This window comes from Hyperolius riggenbachi, chromosome 6, assembly GCF_040937935.1.
Source record: "Hyperolius riggenbachi isolate aHypRig1 chromosome 6, aHypRig1.pri, whole genome shotgun sequence".
In the NCBI taxonomy this organism is placed as follows: Eukaryota; Metazoa; Chordata; class Amphibia; order Anura; family Hyperoliidae; genus Hyperolius; species Hyperolius riggenbachi.
Genome location: NC_090651.1, coordinates 95,578,311 through 95,598,527, shown reverse-complemented (window position 1 = coordinate 95,598,527; position 20,217 = coordinate 95,578,311). Strand labels below are relative to the sequence as shown.

At 41.5% G+C, this 20,217-nt stretch overlaps 1 protein-coding gene across 3 annotated transcripts in view; it reads left to right on the top strand.

Annotated features, from left to right (window-relative positions):
• Nucleotides 1-20,217, top strand: part of CACNA1E (calcium voltage-gated channel subunit alpha1 E) — a 396,969-nt gene that overhangs the window by 219,755 nt on the left and 156,997 nt on the right. For all 3 annotated transcript variants that reach the window (XM_068239700.1, XM_068239701.1, XM_068239699.1), the window contains exons 11-13: nucleotides 4,699-4,811; nucleotides 8,083-8,195; nucleotides 8,313-8,444. In XM_068239700.1, coding sequence (XP_068095801.1) covers nucleotides 4,699-4,811; nucleotides 8,083-8,195; nucleotides 8,313-8,444 — 358 coding nt within the window. The remainder of the gene's footprint in view (nucleotides 1-4,698; nucleotides 4,812-8,082; nucleotides 8,196-8,312; nucleotides 8,445-20,217) is intronic.

The window sequence follows — 20,217 nt, the reverse complement described above, 5'->3', positions numbered from 1 at the left end:
TAGGGACACGCTCGCCGGGAGGGCTCAATGCTAAATGGGATCTTAATACGGTCACTTAATAGTGACTGGCCATCCATTGGTTTTGTCCTTGCCGTCTGTCATTATGTGGTTATTTGATCCAACTTTGTAGTAACTAACCTTTGACTCATTTACAGATTTTAGATCATATTCATTGCTGTGTTTTGTACTGTTACTGTGAATATAACCATATGTACTTACAATTTTATTTGTAGCGTGATTTTATCTGTCAGATCACACGTTTTTGAGGGATATTTCACTTGTGTTTTTTTTATATATGCACTTTTTTTCATGTACCTTTCTTTGTGGGTGGAGCCAACTAGGCATGTGACTTCGGGTGTAACCTCACTCTATTTAGGAGTCACTTTCTCCTGCCTACGCCTATGCTATGATTAAGGGCGTGTGACGCCCGAAACATGTCAGCATGTGGTGTTGGGTTAGCCTGTCGTGTTTTATGATCCAATAAAGATTTGCAGTTTCTACCGACATCGTGCGGATTCCACTTCTTGTACAGTCTTATATCCGGATACCATTGCATATTTGATTAGCTTGTATTCGTTTGTATTTTTTCTGAAGGTTGTGTACGCCTGGTAAGCTCAGGCGTCCCCAGCACGTTTTTACTGAATCCTCTATTGGTTTTTTCCTTTTGAGCCATACAGGTTTGCATTGATCCTTTATGCCATTTTTCTAAAAGATCTATATGTTATGTATTTCTTGCACTATTTAACATCTTGTGCACAAGGTGGTACAGTTCTCCGTCTGGGACCAATGGGTTAATAGGGGGACTGATATTTACTAGTCCTCATGGCTTGTATCCTGTTGGGTCTGCTGAACTTATGCTTTGTACTATTCTCCCTTCTCTTTTTACTATCTTTTTCTTTTTTTCTCTTCTTCTGGGGTTACTACCTAGGTACTATCATTTTTGAAAGGACTTTGGGTATACACTTTATTGGTAACCCTTTAGGTGTATAAAACTCTTGGACTAATTTCGGTGTATATGTTATATACCCTGCTTGGTGGTGGATCCTCTGTAATTCCTCGCGACCACCTTTAGTGGTCTTCTGAGGAAGTGTATTGTGTGACTTTTAATATGTTGTTGTTTGTTTTTTTATAGAATTGGGTACCTTGGCCTGATGAAGGGCAGATTCACTGTTACAAAAGCCCGAAACGAACGTGTGTCGTTGCCATGAAAATACAAATACCCATAAAGCTACAATTATTCCATAAGTCAAATTAAGATTTGCCCATTACTCTGGCTCCATGAGGACCCATTGTTTGAAATTCAAGAACCGTGTTTTTATACATTTTCTATTTTTTGATATACCTGTTTTGTATATGTGCCAATAAAGTTTTTTCATAAGGAATTTTTTTCTCGTGATCCTGAGATTGCATCAACTACATGAGTCCTTCTTTATAGCAATATACTAGTTATGGTGGGCAAGGTGGATTGCCCCTAAAAAGGACTGTGTTTTGATCCTTCACACTATAAAGGAGTCTACCCAATAGTATCTTTTAACTCTGTATATGAAGGCTGCCATATTTATTTACTTTAAAGAAAACCAGTTGCCTTGCAGTCCTGCTGATTTATTTGGCTGCAGTCGTGTCTGAATCACTCGCCTGAAACAAGCATGTGGATAATCTTTTCAGATTATTGTCCTCCGATCTGCATGCTTGTTCAGGGTCTAGGCATAAGAGTATTAGAGGCAGAGGATCAGCAGGACAGCCAGGCAAATAGTAATGTTAAAAAGGAAATAAAATATGGCAGCTTCTAAATCCATCTCACTTCAGGTTCCCTTTAATGAAAACATATGGATATGGTAGGTTACAATCACTTAATGTATAGCATGCGGTGCATATAGCTTATGGACAAAGAAATTTTGTTACATCTCACATCCAACACACACAGCTGTGTTTGACAATATGGGCCTGATTCACTATTCGGTGCTAACCTAGTTAGCATGCCTAAAGGCTTTGGGCGTGCTAACTAGGGTGCTAAGCAGTTAGCAAGCACCAAGTGAAATTAGATCGCACGCAAAGTATCGCGTGCAAAACTTTGCACGCGCAAAGCCCGATGCGCGCAAAACTGTGCACCTGGTGCACCTATAAGGTTGCATTGGATGTACCCTAGGACGCATTTAATGCAACCTTATAGGCGCACCAGGTGCGCCGTTATCGCCGCACCCGGTGCAACATTTTGCGCTCACCAGGCTTTGCGCTCGAGCGCTAATTAGCACGTGCACAGTAGTTTTAGGCTTGATAAGGGGCTTTTCACAAACGTGCTAACAGTTAGCTCGGCTTTGTGAATCAAGCCCCATGTCTTCAAATACACTGTTGGAAATACCAGTACATTTCCTGTGAAACATAAGTGTGCCTTCTTAAAACAAAAGATATTTGTGATAATTCAGACTGGAGTGAAAATATGATTTCTCCCTTGATGCATCACTACTGAATATGCAAAGCATACCTTCTGTTTTAAGTGAGGCAAACTTTTGTTTTTTGTAACATTTTAGCAAGAGAGCTTTTTGGTCCTTTGTAGCCCCTTATACACTCCTAGAAGTTCTGGTTCACTATGAGCTTGCTGGGTAATCTGTATTTCCTGTGAACAGAGATGCTAGGTACATGTAGAAGAAGAAGGTCCGCACATATCAATAGATCCAATCCTTCATCACTGGACATATCCAAATCTTACAGAGACAGCAGGCATCACACAGCTGACATGTTTCGGACTAAGTCAGTCCTTAATCATAGCTAGGTACACACCATACAATTTTCTGGCAGATTAACCTGCCAGATCAATTATTTCCAACATCGCTGATCTCAATTTCGATTAATTTTTCTGATCATTTTTCCGATCGATTTCCAAATGAATGGAAATTGATCAGAAAACTATAAAAAAAATTGATTGCAACTCAGATCGGACATGTTGGAAATAATCGATCTGGCAGGTAAATCTGCCAGAAAATTGTATGGTGTGTACCTAGCATAGTTGGTTGGGAGAGATTTGTTTTTTGCATATTAAGACTTCCCCGCAGGCTCAGTTTGTGACCACTGATTTTCCAAGTTCCCATACTGACACACAAACTGCACTTCTTGTTTAAATTCTGACACTAAGTTAAATTATGTGTGTCCTGTCAGGTGGTGACTGGGAGTGAGGTAAGTGGGGGTAGAAAACTTAAAGGGGCACTATGGCGAAAAACTGTAAAATTTAAAATATGTGCAAACATATACAAATAAGAAATACGTTTTTTTTTTCCAGAGTAAAATGAGCTATAAATTACTTCTCTCCTATGTTGCTGTCACTTACAGCAGGCAGTAGAAATCTGACAAAAGCAACAGGTTTTGGACTAGTCCATCTCCTCATGGGGGATTCTCAGGGATTTATTTATTTTTAAAAGCACTTAGTGAATATCAGTTGCTCTGTCCAGCTGCCAAAAAAACTGTGTAGTGAGCAGGGAAGCTGGCCAGCATCATTGTTTACATCATTTTTAGGGAATATCTTTATAAAGAATAAAAGACTTGCTGATAATCCCCTATGAAGAGATGGACTAGTCCAAAACTTGTCGCTTCTGTCAGATTTCTACTACCTACTGTAAGTGACAGCAACATATGAGAAAAGTAATTTATGGCTCATTTTACGCTGGAAAAAAATGTACTTCTTATTTGTTTGCACATATTTTACATTTTTACAATTTTTCGCCATAGTGCCCCTTTAACAAGGGCAGCAAACAGGTTAGGGAAAAAAACAAGTACTCACTACTAAGAATGAGTGGGCAAAGGTGATATCCAGTTTTGCCTGAAGTGAAACTGAATCTGACTTCTGGTGCACGCGGGTTGCATTAACTCACCATTATGCTGCCTTTGTTCGCTGCGCTCCTTGCCGTGCTCCGTCCTCCCGCAACTTCCTCTTTTACAGAGGGACATCAGCTGGGAATGAGAAAGTATTTGGAGCATGGAGGGTGGCGTGAACTGCAGTGACCAGAGGTTAAGATAGGTGACTTAATCCCTCTTGCTGTGAGCCGTGGCTCGCATACACCAGCAGTCATTTTTCAGTTTTGCCTCAAGCGCAGCTGCATTTTGCATTCATCCCCTCACCCTCACACTACTTCTTGGACCCATCACCATCACACTACTTCTTGAACCCATCACCATCACACTACTTCTTGGACCCACAACATTGGGCCACTATGACCATTTAAATGTCCCTGACAACCTTACTTTTCAGTTGTGTTACCTTTACAAGTGAACCCACATAATGGTATATTGTACAAGTCTGCCACCGTATAACCACAAGGATGTAGTATTACTGCATTTACCAAAATTTAAGTCGCAATCCAATAACTATTTGTGAGCCTAGTTACATAGTTATTATCCAGGTAGAAAAATACACGTGTCCTAGTTCAAACTCTTAATCCTCAATGCACCTCAGTCAAAAGAAAGGCCATGAGGGCAAAAACTCATTGCCTGGATCAAGGTATCATCATCATTATTGATATATGAGCACCTTTACTCTGAAGAACTCATTTCTAAACTGATGGTAAAATCTCATTTTATCCATTCAAAGTTAATGTCCTTTTGGTTTTTTTTTGTGCAGGCCGTGAGGAAAAAAAACAACCTGTCATATTGTATTGCTCTTGGATGTATATGAGCAGTTAAATATGTTGTGTCTTTGTTGTTTTTCAGACTATGCAGAATTTTTGTTTCTTGGGTTATTTATGGTGGAGATGTCCATCAAGATGTATGGCTTGGGCCCAAGACTCTACTTCCACTCCTCCTTCAACTGTTTTGACTTTGGGGTGAGAAAGAACCTGGTCTTCTTAATCATTTTGTCAGAATACAATTTGTGATACCAAGTAACAGAAATCTGTACAATGATAGCCAAGATCATATTGTTTACCACTAATTTGCTAAGTTTTTGTTCTCTGAGTCTACTTCTGATCAACTGTTGATCCTCGAATTTATACTTAAAGGGACACTTAAGTCAAACAAAAAAAATGAGTTTTACTCACCTAGGGCTTCCAATAGCCCCCTGCAGCTGTCCGGTGCCCACGCTGTCTCCCTCCGATCCTCCTGGCCCCGCCAGCAGCCACTTCCTGTTTCGGTGACAGGAGCTGACAGGCTGGGCACTCGAGTGATTCTTCGCGTTCCCAGACACATTAGCACCCTCTATGCTGCTATATGGTTTATGATATATGCTATAGCAGCGTAGATGGCTCTATTGTGGCCAGGAACGCGAAGAATCACTCGCGTCCCCAGCCTGTCAGCTCCTGTCACCGAAACAGAAAGTGGCTGCCGGCGGGGCCAGGAGGATCGGAGGGAGACGGCGAGGGCACCGGACAGCTGCAGGGGGCTATTGGAAGCCCCAGGTGAGTAAAACTCATTTTTTTTTTTTACTTAAGTGTCCCTTTAAGCTTTGTACACACTCTAGATGGTACTTAGCCAAGTCGGCAGGTAAGGGTGCATAGGGCAAGCGGTTAAATAGGGCGCTGCATAGAGCACAATGTTATTAGATGCTTTTGCTGTGCCCATGGTATAATAGGGGCGCACAATATGTTTTAACAGCAATAGAAAGTCTCAATATGAAAATCATATAGACGAAGTTTCAATGCGAAGATCATACATGAATTCATATAACAGCAAAGAAGAAATTTCAATACGAAAATCACATAGTGGAAACCTTTAGGAGTTAAGGATTGGGCACCTTCAGGGGAAGGTTAAGGGTTAGGCACAAGCAGGGTGGGAGGTTAAGGGTTAGGCATCAGTAGAAGGGGGGGGGGGGTAAGGGCTATGCATCCGGGGGGGGGGGGGGGGGGGGTTAGCATCGGCATGGAGAGAGAGTTAAGGGTTGAGCCTTGGTAGATGGAGTGTTAAGGCTTAGGCATCAGTAGAGAGAGGGTTAGGAATCACTAGGGGCAGGGTTAAGGAGTAGGTATCAGTAGAGGGAGGGTTCTGTGTGAGAGTAGGGTTAGGTTAGGTCATAGTAAAATATCGGAATTAAGTAGTAGAATATCAGTACAAATTTACAATAACAATTAACTATATCAGCGCAACCAATTACAACAGTCCAAAATGAGATAAGCTGCTAAAAAGTCCAACACTCCAGTATAGTGTCTTCAAAGGCAATATAACATGTAACCTTCAGCGCTATTCTCAATATGCCTCACCAGTGACAACAATAAACAAAATGCACTTTTGTTTATTGTAGTCACTGGTGATGGAATATCGAGAATAGCGCTGAAGTTTACATGTTATAATATCAGTGCAAATTACCAGCAGCAAGATCCGGCTCCCTTTTTTGTTGGTGCTCTTATTATATGTTTGTTGTGTATGGTGGTCACTGACACTACCGATGCGTTACTGAGAAAACAGGAGTGCTGGATCATCTCAGCAAAGTGCAGGCTGACAGCGTGCACGTTCCTGCAGCTTGATATTTGAAATAATAAAATTGTGGTATGATAAATTGGAAACCCTGAGCTGTAACATATTAAAGAGGAACTTCAGCCTAAAGAAACATACTGTCATTAAGTTACATTGATTATGTTAATAAAAATAGATAGGTAATGTAATCTCTTACCCACACTGTTTTAAAAGAACAGGCAAATGTTTCATTTCATGAGGGCAGCCATCTTTTTGGTTGAAAGGAGGTGACAGGGAGCATGAGACACAGTTCCAACTGTCCTGTGTGCTGATCACCCCTCCCAGTTGCTAGGCAACGTGAATAGCAACATAGGAAATCCCATCATGCTTTGCACAGCATCAGGGAAAAAAAACCAGGGCAGTTTTCTTTGATGGGTGGAGCTTAGCTAAAAATTCAGCTAAAAATGATGCTTTGGTAAGAAAAACAAAGTTCTGATGCTGTGAAACTGTTAAAGAAACACCAAGCCTTTTCAGTTCTGCTGAGTAGATTTTTAGTCCGGAGGTTCACTTAAAGTAGGTTTGGGTTAACATGCTCCTGGTTCCTCGTGATACTTCTCGATTATCTTATGTATACATTCATATTTTGCTTCTCATAAAGCTGGAGATAAAAAATGTAGACGACTTTTATAAAGAGCATTTCAGCAACCCTTGCTGTGGTATGATATCAGCCATGCAAGGTTGTAAAATCTCACCCCTGTGGTATTTGACCACATTGTAATTTTTAATAAATCTAGGCAGCTCTGCAGTATCTCAGATTATTTCAGTCCAGCCCTGAAATTTATATCTGACCTCAGAACTTTCTACTATTTTACAGTATATTAAGAACAGGTATATTTTCTTTAAAGAGAATCTGTATTGTTAAAATCGCACAAAAGTAAACATACCAGTGCGTTAGGGGACATCTCCTATTACCCTCTGTCACAATTTCGCCGCTCCCCGCCGCATTAAAAGTGGTTAAAAACAGTTTTAAAAAGTTTGTTCATAAACAAACAAAATGGCCACCAAAACAGGAAGTAGGTTGATGTACAGTATATCCACATATAGAAAATACATCCATACACAAGCAGGCTGTATACAGCCTTCCTTTTGAATCTCAAGAGATCATTTGTGTGTTTCTTTCTCCCTTCTGCTCTCATGCACTGAAGTTTCAGGCTGCTCTTTTCTTCCTGCAAACAGCTTTGCCCTTGTCTGAATTTCCTCAGTATGTGAAAGCCCAGCCAGCTCAGAGGACACTTTATCCAGCTTGTAAAAGATACGAGAGCAGAGAGAAGCAGAGAGAAGCTGCACTAATCTATATATCACTCAGGCAGTGTTCAGAGAGGGGCCTGAAAGGGGGAGTTCATAGCAGAACCACAACACTGAAGAACTTGGCAGCCTTCCAGACACAGGCCGACAAGTCTGACAGGGGAAAGATACATTGATTTATTACAGAGACTGTGATAGCAGAAAGTGCTGCAGTAAGCCAGAACACATTAGAATAGCTTTTGGAACTTGTAGGATGATAAAAAACAGGATGCAATTTTTGTTACGGAGTCTCTTTAAGTACTCAGACAGATAAGCTTTATGTCTGGTAAATCTTTTTTTTTACAAATTTTGGCACCAATTTCACTGTTGATTGTTAATTAAATCTAGCTCCTTTGTCTTCTTCAGGTCACCATTGGAAGTATATTTGAAGTCGTCTGGGCAGTATTTAGGCCAGGGACATCTTTTGGAATCAGTGTCCTCAGAGCTCTACGTCTTCTAAGAATATTTAAAATAACAAAGTAAGGCCCGAATACAGAATTCTGGAGCTTCAGAATGCCAAATCAGTGGTTTGCATCCCTTGTGTGTTCATGTAATTGGGAATGATGGAATAAAAGTGCCTTCTGTGTGTTTTTTAGGTACTGGGCCTCTTTAAGGAACCTGGTTGTATCCTTGATGAACTCCATGAAGTCAATCATCAGTCTGCTTTTCCTCCTCTTTCTTTTTATTGTTGTGTTTGCTCTACTTGGAATGCAACTTTATGGTGGCAGGTACTGACATTCTTACTTTTTGTTGAAACCTTATTATCATAAATTATTAGAGAATATATATATATATATATATATATATATATATATATACATATATATATATATATATATATATATTTATTTTTTTTTTAAATAAAGTTAACCAGGCAGAATATTTTCCATCCACCTGATAAAATCCTTTTGATGTCAATGAGTAGTACATGTATGAACTGACAAGCGTGTCCTTAAAGCAAAGCAGTTTGTTTTGTTGTGGAGGATTTTGGTGCACATAGTCAGCTATGTTACATAGTTACATAGTTACATAGTTATTTTGTTTGAAAAAAGACATACGTCCATCGAGTTCAACCAGTACAAAGTACAACTCCTGCCTGCTCCCTCACATATCCCTGTTGATCCAGAGGAAGGCGAAAAAACCCTTACAAGGCATGGTCCAATTAGCCCCAAAAGGGAAAAATTCCTTCCCGACTCCAGATGGCAATCAGATAAAATCCCTGGATCAACATCATTAGGCATAACCTAGTAATTGTAGCCATGGATGTCTTTCAACGCAAGGAAAGCATCTAAGCCCCCTTTAAATGCAGGTATAGAGTTTACCATAACGACTTCCTGTGGCAATGCATTCCACATCTTAATCACTCTTACTGTAAAGAACCCTTTCCTAAATAAATGGCTAAAACGTTTTTCCTCCATGCGCAGATCATGTCCTCTACTCCTTTGAGAAGGCCTAGGGACAAAAAGCTCATCCGCCAAGCTATTATATTGCCCTCTGATGTATTTATACATGTTAATTAGATCTCCTCTAAGGCGTCTTTTCTCTAGACTAATTAAACCCAGTTTATCTAACCTTTCTTGGTAAGCGAGACCTTCCATCCCACGTATCAATTTTGTTGCTCGTCTCTGCACCTGCTCTAAAACTGCAATATCTTTTTTGTAATGTGGTGCCCAGAACTGAATTCCATATTCCAGATGTGGCCTTACTAGAGAGTTAAACAGGGGCAATATTATGCTAGCATCTCAAGTTTTTATTTCCCTTTTAATGCATCCCAAAATTTTGTTAGCTTTAGCTGCAGCAGCTTGGCATTGAGTACGATTATTTAACTTGTTGTTGATGAGTACTCCTAAGTCCTTCTCCAAGTTTGATGTCCCCAACTGTATCCCATTTATCTTGTATGGTGCTAGACCATTGGTACGACCAAAATGCATGACTTTACATTTGTCAACATTGAATTTCATCTGCCATGTATGTGCCCATATAGCCATCCTATCCAGATCCTGTTGCAATATGACACTATCTTCCTGAGAGTTGATGATTCTGCACAATTTTGTATCATCTGCAAAAATAGCAACATTGCTCACTACTGCATCTACTAGGTCATTAATAAATAAATTGAAGATCACTGGACCCAGTACAGACCCCTGTGGGACCCCACTGCTAACAGTCTCCCATTTTGAGTATGATCCATTGACCACAACTCTTTGTTTTCTGTCCATTAGCCAGTTCCCTATCCATGCACACAGACTCTTCCCCAGTCCTTGCATCCTCAACTTTTGCACCAGACTTCTATGTATTATATTTATTTTGACTGTATGAGGTTAATTTCGACATTAACGTTAAGCTACTATATAGCTGGAGCACTGGGCGCCAAGATTTCATTCCTCAATGTTTGAATTAATTCTGGGGTTGAAGGTGGTGGAAGGTAAGTATTGTTTAGGTTTAGGCATGGTTTAGGAGGGTTAATGAGTTAGGCGATGGGGTGGAAGGGGGGGGGGGATTGTTTTATCAATTAGGGTTAGGAGATTAAGGTTAGGTGTTAGGCACAGGGTTTTGGTAGGAAAGGGTTCAGATTATGGAGTGGAGTTTAGTATTGGGGATCAAAAAGGGATTCACGTAAAAGAGCACTATGGAGATTTTCATCAAAAGTAAAATATAAAATAATACTACACTATAATTAAATACATACAAAACTAAATATAGATCAATATAAAAACAAATGTAAATATGAGCAGTACTTTATAATCATCTAATCTTTTCTGACGGTAAATATACTTCACAATGGACTTTAGCTAAATTGATTCTCTCACAGGCGAGGATAAATATTGTAAACACATTTCATTTTCCCTGTGGGGCTATGGAAGTAACTTCAGATCATTTCCATGACTTCTACAGCTGACATGGGAACTCCAGTGTAACATGGAGCCTTGATTATTTACTGTAGTTACTATGCCCCTATGGCAGCATAGCACCTCTAGGTCCCTACTTGAAAACTTAAAGGCCGGTCCTCAGACAGCTTTGTCTCACGATACTTTGCGATTGATGTGTGAGAGCTGAAAGATGGTACTGTCCAGGACTCGGCCTGTATGCTTTCAGGTGAGGACCTAGATGTGCTACACTGCAATAGCATAGCCAACTAATAAGGGTGCCACATTACACTGATGCTCCCGTTGGAGCTGTAGAAGTCATTTTAAAATGGGCAAATGGATAATTATTTCTCTCCTCTCCTGATGTTCCAGGTGGAGCCGTCTTGGTACCTGTGTAAGCCCCTGGATAAAATTCAATTATTGTGAATTATTATTAGATATGGGATGGCTAGAAGGACAGCACAGGGGTGGGGGACCTGACCAGACTTTTCTTTTTTTGATGATTGTGAATTCACGGTTTTTGAATTGAAAACTGGTCCCAAATGTCACCTTCTCAGCATTACTTAGAACCTTTGAAATCCTTTCAATATAACCGCTAGTACACACTCTTGAATTATTACATTTTACAAAAGAAATTAAATGATGTAGCACAACAGTAACACTTTGTAAGTTTTAGATATCACGACAACAAGGCCAACCATTCCCCAGAAGCCTGGTTGTGTACGTATCATTCTGATGCCCGATCAGTTGGCTCACCCTGCTGCCGCTGACATTCTGGACGGGGTTACATACTAATCCCCCTCCGAGTCATAGCAACTCAAAGGGAGTAGTAATTCAGGGTGTGGCAAATTACACTGTAAAAGCCGCTGCGCCACTATAGACGTAGTAACATTCAAGCTCGCACCATAATGCCCTGCTGCGGTCTGGTTTCCTATGTCCTGCTGTTTGAGAGCAGCTCCAATTATATTGAAATAACTGTCATATTGATCACGTCCTTTGCAGCAATTGTTAGAATACAGTAAACACCGCTTACCACCGCCAAGGGGATGATGAAGTGCTTTAATTTAAGGAGACAGGAGAAGAAGCTCTTTCTATCCTCAGGAGGAAACAAAAAGCCTCGGACACAGACTGCCAAGTGTTTAACAGAACAACAATAAACCTAATTGTACATAGCTGAAGAGTCAGAATATCACTCCGAAAACCCAGTTTGACTTAAATACGCCACTTGTGTGTCTGATGAGATACTAGAGTGTTTTACACAATTTCCATTTATAGAATTTCCAGCTTAACAATTCATGAGAAAAGGATATAATTCTAAGGGTTTTTGAAACTGGATTCTGATGGATAGCTGAAGGCACATTTGTACTCTTTTATAAGGTTTATTATATTATGTGAATAAGAAAAGGCATAAACATGATATTGACGAGGAAATGGGCATCTTGATTGCTGAAAAAAAATCTTGACTAGCCTTTTTTATTTCACTGTGGATGAAGCTTTCCTGAATAACTAAAGCACATGTCATCCCAGCCAGGGCACTATCTGCAAGGAGTTTGCATGTTCTCCCCGTGTCTGTGTGGGTTTCCTCCGGGCACTCCGGTTTCCTCCAACATCCCAAAAACATACAGATAAGTTAATTGGCTCCCCCCTAAATTGGCCCTAGACTACAGTACTGCACTACTTAACCACTTGCCGACCGCCTACTTCATATTGGCGGCGGCAAAGTGGCAGCCCCAGGACCACGTAACGCAGATTGGCGTCAGGTCCTGGGGCACTCTCTGGCCGGGGATCGCGCGCTGGGATGCGCGCGCATCCACCGGCAATAGGCTCCGCCCACCCGCGACGTCAACCCGCCGGCCAATCGGAAGCGCCGGCGGGTTGTTAACCCCGCGATCGCCGCTACAAAGTGTATAATACACTTTGTAATGTATACAAAGTGTATTATACAGGCTGCCTCCTGCCCTGGTGGTCCCAGTGTCCGAGGGACCACCAGGGCAGGCTGCAGCCACCCTAGTCTGCACCCAAACACACTGATCTGCCCCCCCCTGCCCCCTGATCGCCCACAGTACCCCTCAGACCCCCCCCTGCCCACCCCCCAGACCACCATTTGCACACAATCACCCCCCTAATCACCCATCAATCACTCCCTGTCACTATGTGTCAACGCTATTTTTTTTTTTAGTCCCTAAACTGCCCCCTGCTCCCTCCTGATCACCCCCCACCCCTCAGATTCTCCCCAGACCCCCCCAGACCCTCCCCCCCCTGCGTACTGTATGCATCTATCCCCCCTGATCAACTGTCAATCACCTGTCAATCACCTGTCAATCACCCGTCAATCACCCCCTGTCACTGCCACCCATCAATCAGCCCCTAACCTGCCCCTTGCGGGCAATCTGATCACCCACCCACACCAATAGATCGCCCGCAGATCCGACATCAGATCACCTCCCAAATCCATCGTTTACATCTATTCTCTCCTCTAAACACCCACTAATTACCCATCAATCACCCATCAATCACCCCCTATCACCACCTGTCACTGTTACCCATCAGATTAGACCCTTGCGGGCACCCAATCGCCCGCCCACACACTCAGATTGCCCTCAACCCCCCCCCCCTTATCGATTCGCCAGTGCATTATTTACATCCGTTCTTCCCTGTAATAACCCACTGATCACCTGTCAATCACCCCCTGTCACTGCCACCCATCAATCACCCCCTGTCACTGCCACCCATCAATCAGCCCCTAACCTGCCCCTTGCGGGCAATCTGATCACCCACCCACACCAATAGATCGCCCGCAGATCCGACATCAGATCACCTCCCAAATCCATCGTTTACATCTATTCTCTCCTCTAAACACCCACTAATTACCCATCAATCACCCATCAATCACCCCCTATCACCACCTGTCACTGTTACCCATCAGATTAGACCCTTGCGGGCACCCAATCGCCCGCCCACACACTCAGATTGCCCTCAACCCCCCCCCCCTTATCGATTCGCCAGTGCATTATTTACATCCGTTCTTCCCTGTAATAACCCACTGATCACCTGTCAATCACCCCCTGTCACTGCCACCCATCAATCACCCCCTGTCACTGCCACCCATCAATCAGCCCCTAACCTGCCCCTTGCGGGCAATCTGATCACCCACCCACACCAATAGATCGCCCGCAGATCCGACATCAGATCACCTCCCAAATCCATCGTTTACATCTATTCTCTCCTCTAAACACCCACTAATTACCCATCAATCACCCCCTATCACCACCTGTCACTGTTACCCATCAGATTAGACCCTAATCTGCCCCTTGCGGGCACCCAATCACCCGCCCACACGCTCAGATTGCCCTCAGACCCCCCCCTTATCAATTCGCCAGTGCAATATTTACATCTGTTATTCCCTGTAATAACCCACTGATCACCTGTCAATCACCCATCAATCACCCCCTGTCACTGCCACCCATCAATCACCCCCTGTCACTGCCACCCATCAATCAGCCCCTAACCTGCCCCTTGCGGGCAATCTGATCACCCACCCACACCAATAGATCGCCCGCAGATCCGACATCAGATCACCTCCCAAGTGCAGTGTTTACATCTCTTCTCTCCTCTAAACACCCACTAATTACCCATCAATCACCCCCTATCACCACCTGTCACTGTTACCCATCAGATTAGACCCTAATCTGCCCCTTGCGGGCACCCAATCACCCGCCCACACCTCAGAACGCCCTCAGACCCCAGCCCTGATCACCTCGCTAGTGCATTGCTTGCATCTATTTCCCCCCTCTAATCACACCTTGAGACACCCATAAATCACCTCCTGTCACCCCCTAGCACACCTACCCATCAGATCAGGCCCTAATTTGCCCCGTGTGGGCTCCTGATCACTCGGCCAAACCCTCAGATCCCCCTCAGACCCCCTTCCGATCACCTCCCCAGTGCATTGATTGCATCTATTTTCCCCTCTAACCGCCCCCTGAGACACCCATCAATCACCTCCTGTCACCCCCCTAGCACTCCTATCCATCAGATCAGGCCCAATACATCCTGTCATCTAAGAGGCCACCCTGCTTATGACCGTTTCCACAAAATTTGCCCTCTCATAGACCACCTGTCATCAAAATTTGCAGATGCTTATACCCCTGAACAGTCATTTTGAGAAATTTGGTTTCCAGACTACTCACAGTTTTGGGCCCGTAAAATGCCAGGGCAGTATAGGAACCCCACAAGTGACCCCATTTTAGAAAGAAGACACCCCAAGGTATTCTGTTAGGTGTATGATGAGTTCATAGAAGATTTTATTTTTTGTCAAAAGTTAGCGGAAATTGGATTTTTATTGTTTTTTTTCACAAAGTGTCATTTTTCACTAACTTGTGACAAAAAATAAAATCTTCTATGAACTCACCATACCCCTAACGGAATACCTTGGGGTGTCGTCTTTCTAAAATGGGGTCACTTGTGGGGTTCCTATACTGCCCTGGCATTTTAGGGGCCCTAAACCGTGGGGAGTAGTCTAGAAAACAAATGCCTCAAAATGACCTGTGAATAGGACGTTGGGCCCCTTAGCGCACCTAGGCTGCAAAAAAGTGTCACACATGTAGTATCGCCATACTCAGGAGAAGTAGTATAATGTGTTTTGTGGTGTATTTTTACACATACCCATGCTGGGTGGGAGAAATCTCTCTGTAAATGGACAATTGTGTGTAAAAAAAATCAAAAATGTGTCATTTACAGAGATATTTCTCCCACCCAGCATGGTTATATGTAAAAATACACCACAAAACACATTATACTACTTCTTCTGAGTACGGCGATACCACATGTGTGACACTTTTTTGCAGCCTAACTGTGCTAAGGGGCCCAAAGTCCAATGAGTACCTTTAGGATTTCACAGGTCATTTTGAGACATTTGGGTTCAAGACGACTACTCACGGTTTAGGGCCCCTAAAATGCCAGGGCAGTATTGGAACCCCACAAATGACCCCATTCTAGAAAGAAGACACCCCAAGGTATTCCGTTAGGAGTATGGTGAGTTCATAGAAGATTTTATTTTTTGTCACAAGTTAGCGGAAATTGATATGTATTGTTTTTTTTTTCACAAAGTGTCATTTTCCGCTAACTTGTGACAAAAAAAAAATCTTCTATGAACTCACCATACCCCTAACGGAATACCTTGGGGTGTCTTCATTCTAAAATGGGGTCACTTGTGGGGTTCCTATACTGCCCTGGCATTTTAGGGGCCCTAAACCGTGAGGAGTAGTCTAGAATCCAAATGCCTCAAAATGACCTGTGAATAGGACGTTAGGCCCCTTAGCGCACCTAGGTTGCAAAAAAGTGTCACACATGTGGTATCGCCGTACTCAGAAGAAGTAGTATAATGTGTTTTGAGGTGTATTTTTATACATACCCATGCTGGGTGGGAGAAATCTCTCTGTAAATGGACAATTGTGTGTAAAAAAAATCAAATAATTGTCATTTACAGAGATATTTCTCCCACCTAGCATCTGTATGTGTAAAAATACACCCCAAAACACATTATACTACTTCTCCTGAGTACGGCGGTACCACATGTGTGGCACTTTCTTGCACCCTAAGTGCGCTAAGGGGCCCAAAGTCCAATGAGTACCTTTAGGATTTCACAGGTCATTTTGCGACATTTGGTTTCAAGACTACTCCTCACGGTTTAGGGCCCCTAAAATGCCAGGGCAGTATAGGAACCCCACAAATGACCCCATTTTAGAAAGAAGACACCCCAAGGTATTCCGTTAGGAGTATGGTGAGTTCATAGAAGATTTTATTTTTGTCACAAGTTAGCAGAAAATGACACTTTGTGAAAAAAAACAATTAAAATCAATTTCCGCTAACTTGTGACAAAAAAAAAAAATCTTCTATGAACTCACCATCCTCCTAATGGAATACCTTGGGGTGTCTTCCTTCTAAAATGGGGTAATTTGTGGGATTCCTATACTGTCCTGGCATTTTAGGGGCCCTAAACCGTGAGGAGCAGTCTTGAAACGAAATTTCTCAAAATGACCTGTGAAATCCTAAAGGTACTCATTGGACTTTGGGCCCCTTAGCGCAGTTAGGGTGCAAAAAAGTGCCACACATGTGGTATCGCCGTACTCAGGAGAAGTAGTATAATGTGTTTTGGGGTGTATTTTTCCACATACCCATGCTGAGTGGGAGAAATATCTCTATAAATTGACAATTGTGTGTTAAAAAAAGAAAACAATTGTCATTTACGGAGATATTTCTCCCACCCAGCATGGGTATGTGTAAAAATACACCCCAAAACACATTATACTACTTCTCCTGAGTACGGCAATACCACATGTGTGGCACTTTTTTGCAGCCTAACTGCGCTAAGGGGCCCAAAGTCCAATGAGCATCTTTAGGCTTTACAGGGGTGCTTACAATTAGGCACCCCCCAAAATGCCAGGACAGTGAACACACCCCACAAATGACCCCATTTTGGAAAGTAGACACTTCAAGGTATTCAGAGAGGAACATAGTGAGTCCGTGGCAGATTTCATTTTTTTTTGTCGCAAGTTAGAAGAAATGGAAACTTTTTTTTTTTTTTTTTTTTTGTTACAAAGTGTCATTTTCCGCTAACTTGTGACAAAAAATAAAATCTTCTATGAACTCACCATGCCTCTCACTGAATACTTTGGGATGTCTTCTTTCCAAAATGGGGTCATTTGGGGGGTATTTGTACTATCCTGGAATTTTAGCCCCTCATGAAACCTGACAGGTGCGCAGAAAAGTCAGAGATGCTTGAAAATGGGAAAATTCACTTTTTGCACCATAGTTTGTAAACGCTATAACTTTTACCCAATCCAATAAATATACACTGAATGGGTTTTTTTTTATCAAAGACATGTAGCAGAATAACTTTCGCGCTCAAATGTATAGGAAATTTTACTTTATTTGAAAACTGTCAGCACAGAAAGTTAAAAAAGTCATTTTTTTGACAAAATTCATGTCTTTTTTGATGAATATAATAAAAACTAAAACTCGCAGCAGCAATCAAATAGCACCGAAAGAAAGCTGTATTAGTGACAAGAAAAGGAGGTAGAATTCATTTAGGTGGTAGGTTGTATGACTGAGCAATAAACCGTGAAAGCTGCAGTGGTCCGAATGGAAAAAAAGGCTCTGGTCCTTAAGGGGTTTTATGACTGCAGTCCTTAAGTGGTTAATATAGACATATGACAATGGTAGGAATTAGATTGTGAGCTCCTTTGAGGGACAGTTAGTGACAGGGCAATATATATATATATATATATATATATATATATACTGTACAGCGCTGCGTAAGATGTCGGCGCTGTATAAATACTAAATAATAATAATAATCTACTACATTTAAAGGAAATATATGTATTTGTTGTTATTATTACCATTAATATGTATTGATATAGCATTGAGTTCATAGTCATGTCAATAATGGCTCCTCAGAGGAGCCCACAATATTATTGCTATCATATTCTTGTGTCCTTATCATAGTCTAAAGGTGGCAACACACCATACTACTTTTTAATTTTTTATTCTAGTTGAAAATTATGATTGATTTTTCTGATTGCAACTTTTGAAACATCTGACCAATGTATCACACGTGTACGATTTTTCCCCAATTATGAAAAAAATTGATCGAAAATTTGCTTGGGTCTGTAAATCAAAACACTGGCAATCTATCCAACATCATTACATTTTCGGGGAATGTGATCATACATTTTTCGCCATTCCCGATTGACTAAAATTAGAAATTCAATCATGTTTCTTGCGCAAAATAAAAAAATAAAACTACACATTTTTCTGTACAACCAATAGTTTTTTTTAAACCCTAGAATGTTCATTCTTCTAAAGGACCACTATTACAAAAAGTAGGCAGTTAAAATCTGACAGAACCAACAGGTTTTGGGCCAGTCCATCTCCTCATGGGGGATTTTCAGGACTCAGCATTTCCTGAACAGCAGTTTAACTGCCAAAATAGTAAGATGCCAGCCTCCCTTCTCACTTGCACACTATTTTGTCAGTTAGACTTTGCAACTGCTGTTCAAGAAATGCTGTTGAAAAAAGAAAACCCTGAGATTCCCCTATGAGGAGATGGACTGGCCCAAAACCTGTCGGTTCTGTCAGATTTTAACTGCCTACTTTTTTCACAATAGTGGTCCTTTACTTGTATAGTATGGTCTTTACTAAAATATAGTATATTCTGACCTAGCAGGAAGTTGTTTCCAAACTGTAAGAGTTTTACTCACTAATATTTTGTCTTGATTCTTACTATTTATTGTTATTGTTGGTGGAAAGGGAAATTACATAACATAGAAGTCACCTGTTGGTTTGCAATTCCATTTTAGAATTAAGCTTTTTTAATGTAATTTTGCCCTTCCTTTGGAAAACCTTGTTAAGCTAAACTAAGCTGAAAATACATCTAAATGTAAGATTCAGATTATTCAGTTAATATAAATTAGGGTAACACAGAATTAATGAACTGATATGGAATGCAGAACAGATTAACAGTAGAATAGCCAAGTAATAATAAAACACAACCAATTACATGATCAGTAAATACATATAAACAAAAAACGCACAATCTCAGCACTCAAAGTTTATACTCAGCCAGCAAAGGTCTGCCGGAGCACAAGTGGCATTATATATATATATATATATATATAAATATATATATATAACTTCTAAAAACAAGCAAATTAAATAATAATAATGTCCAACAACTCAAGTGGTCAGCAAGTTTTCCTCACAGCTGAGCTTACTGTCTGCTTGCTTTCATGTATAGAGGTTAAATGCCTTCTTCATGCTCTGAACAAAATTAGTATGGCTGTTATCATCTGGTTCTTGCACATATTAGGCTGAATTATTATCCGGTGAAAACATGACCCCATAGTCATTCTATCCAGTGGTGTAGCAATAGGGGATGCAGAGGTTTGCAACTGCACCAGGGCCCCTGGACCAAATTGGCCCACCAGGGACCCTTCTTCATCCATCTTATTAGCTTTTCATTGGTGGTATGTTGGTAATGAACACCTCTGTATGTGCATTGCATAGTGGTAATCCTTAACAAACTTTCCTTACTTTAAATGCACCTCTGATACTGCAGCTGTTCTTGTTAGGTTTTGGGTCTCCATGTCAAACTTGCACCGGGGCCCCAAGATCTTTAGCTACCCCACCAATTCCCTCTTTCCCAAATTCAGCTCATTTCAGCATGGTGGTGTATTTTCCCAGCTCATCTGAGTTTTTAGCTCATTCACTTATATGGCTATCTTTAGATTCCAAGCTTCTGTATTTTTTATTTCACACAAAGTAATGCGACCACATGGAACAACGGAGCAAGGCTAGGTTCACAGTAGTTTCATCTGAGAACATTTACCCATCATTCCCATTGCCAGATTAATGCTGGATACAAACAATGAGTTCCTATGACAGCTTTCACATAAATGTGTACTTGACATTGGCGTCTTGCCTGGCGGAGGCTGCATGCATTGTCTTTCAGGTTGTTTGCTGGCCTCAGGAGCTGTAATATGTCTTATATGAAAGCCTTTATGACTGGCTGATGCATGGCTGCACCTCTGTGTCTCCTGCATCACTGGCCTGGCCTGCGGTGTATGGTGCT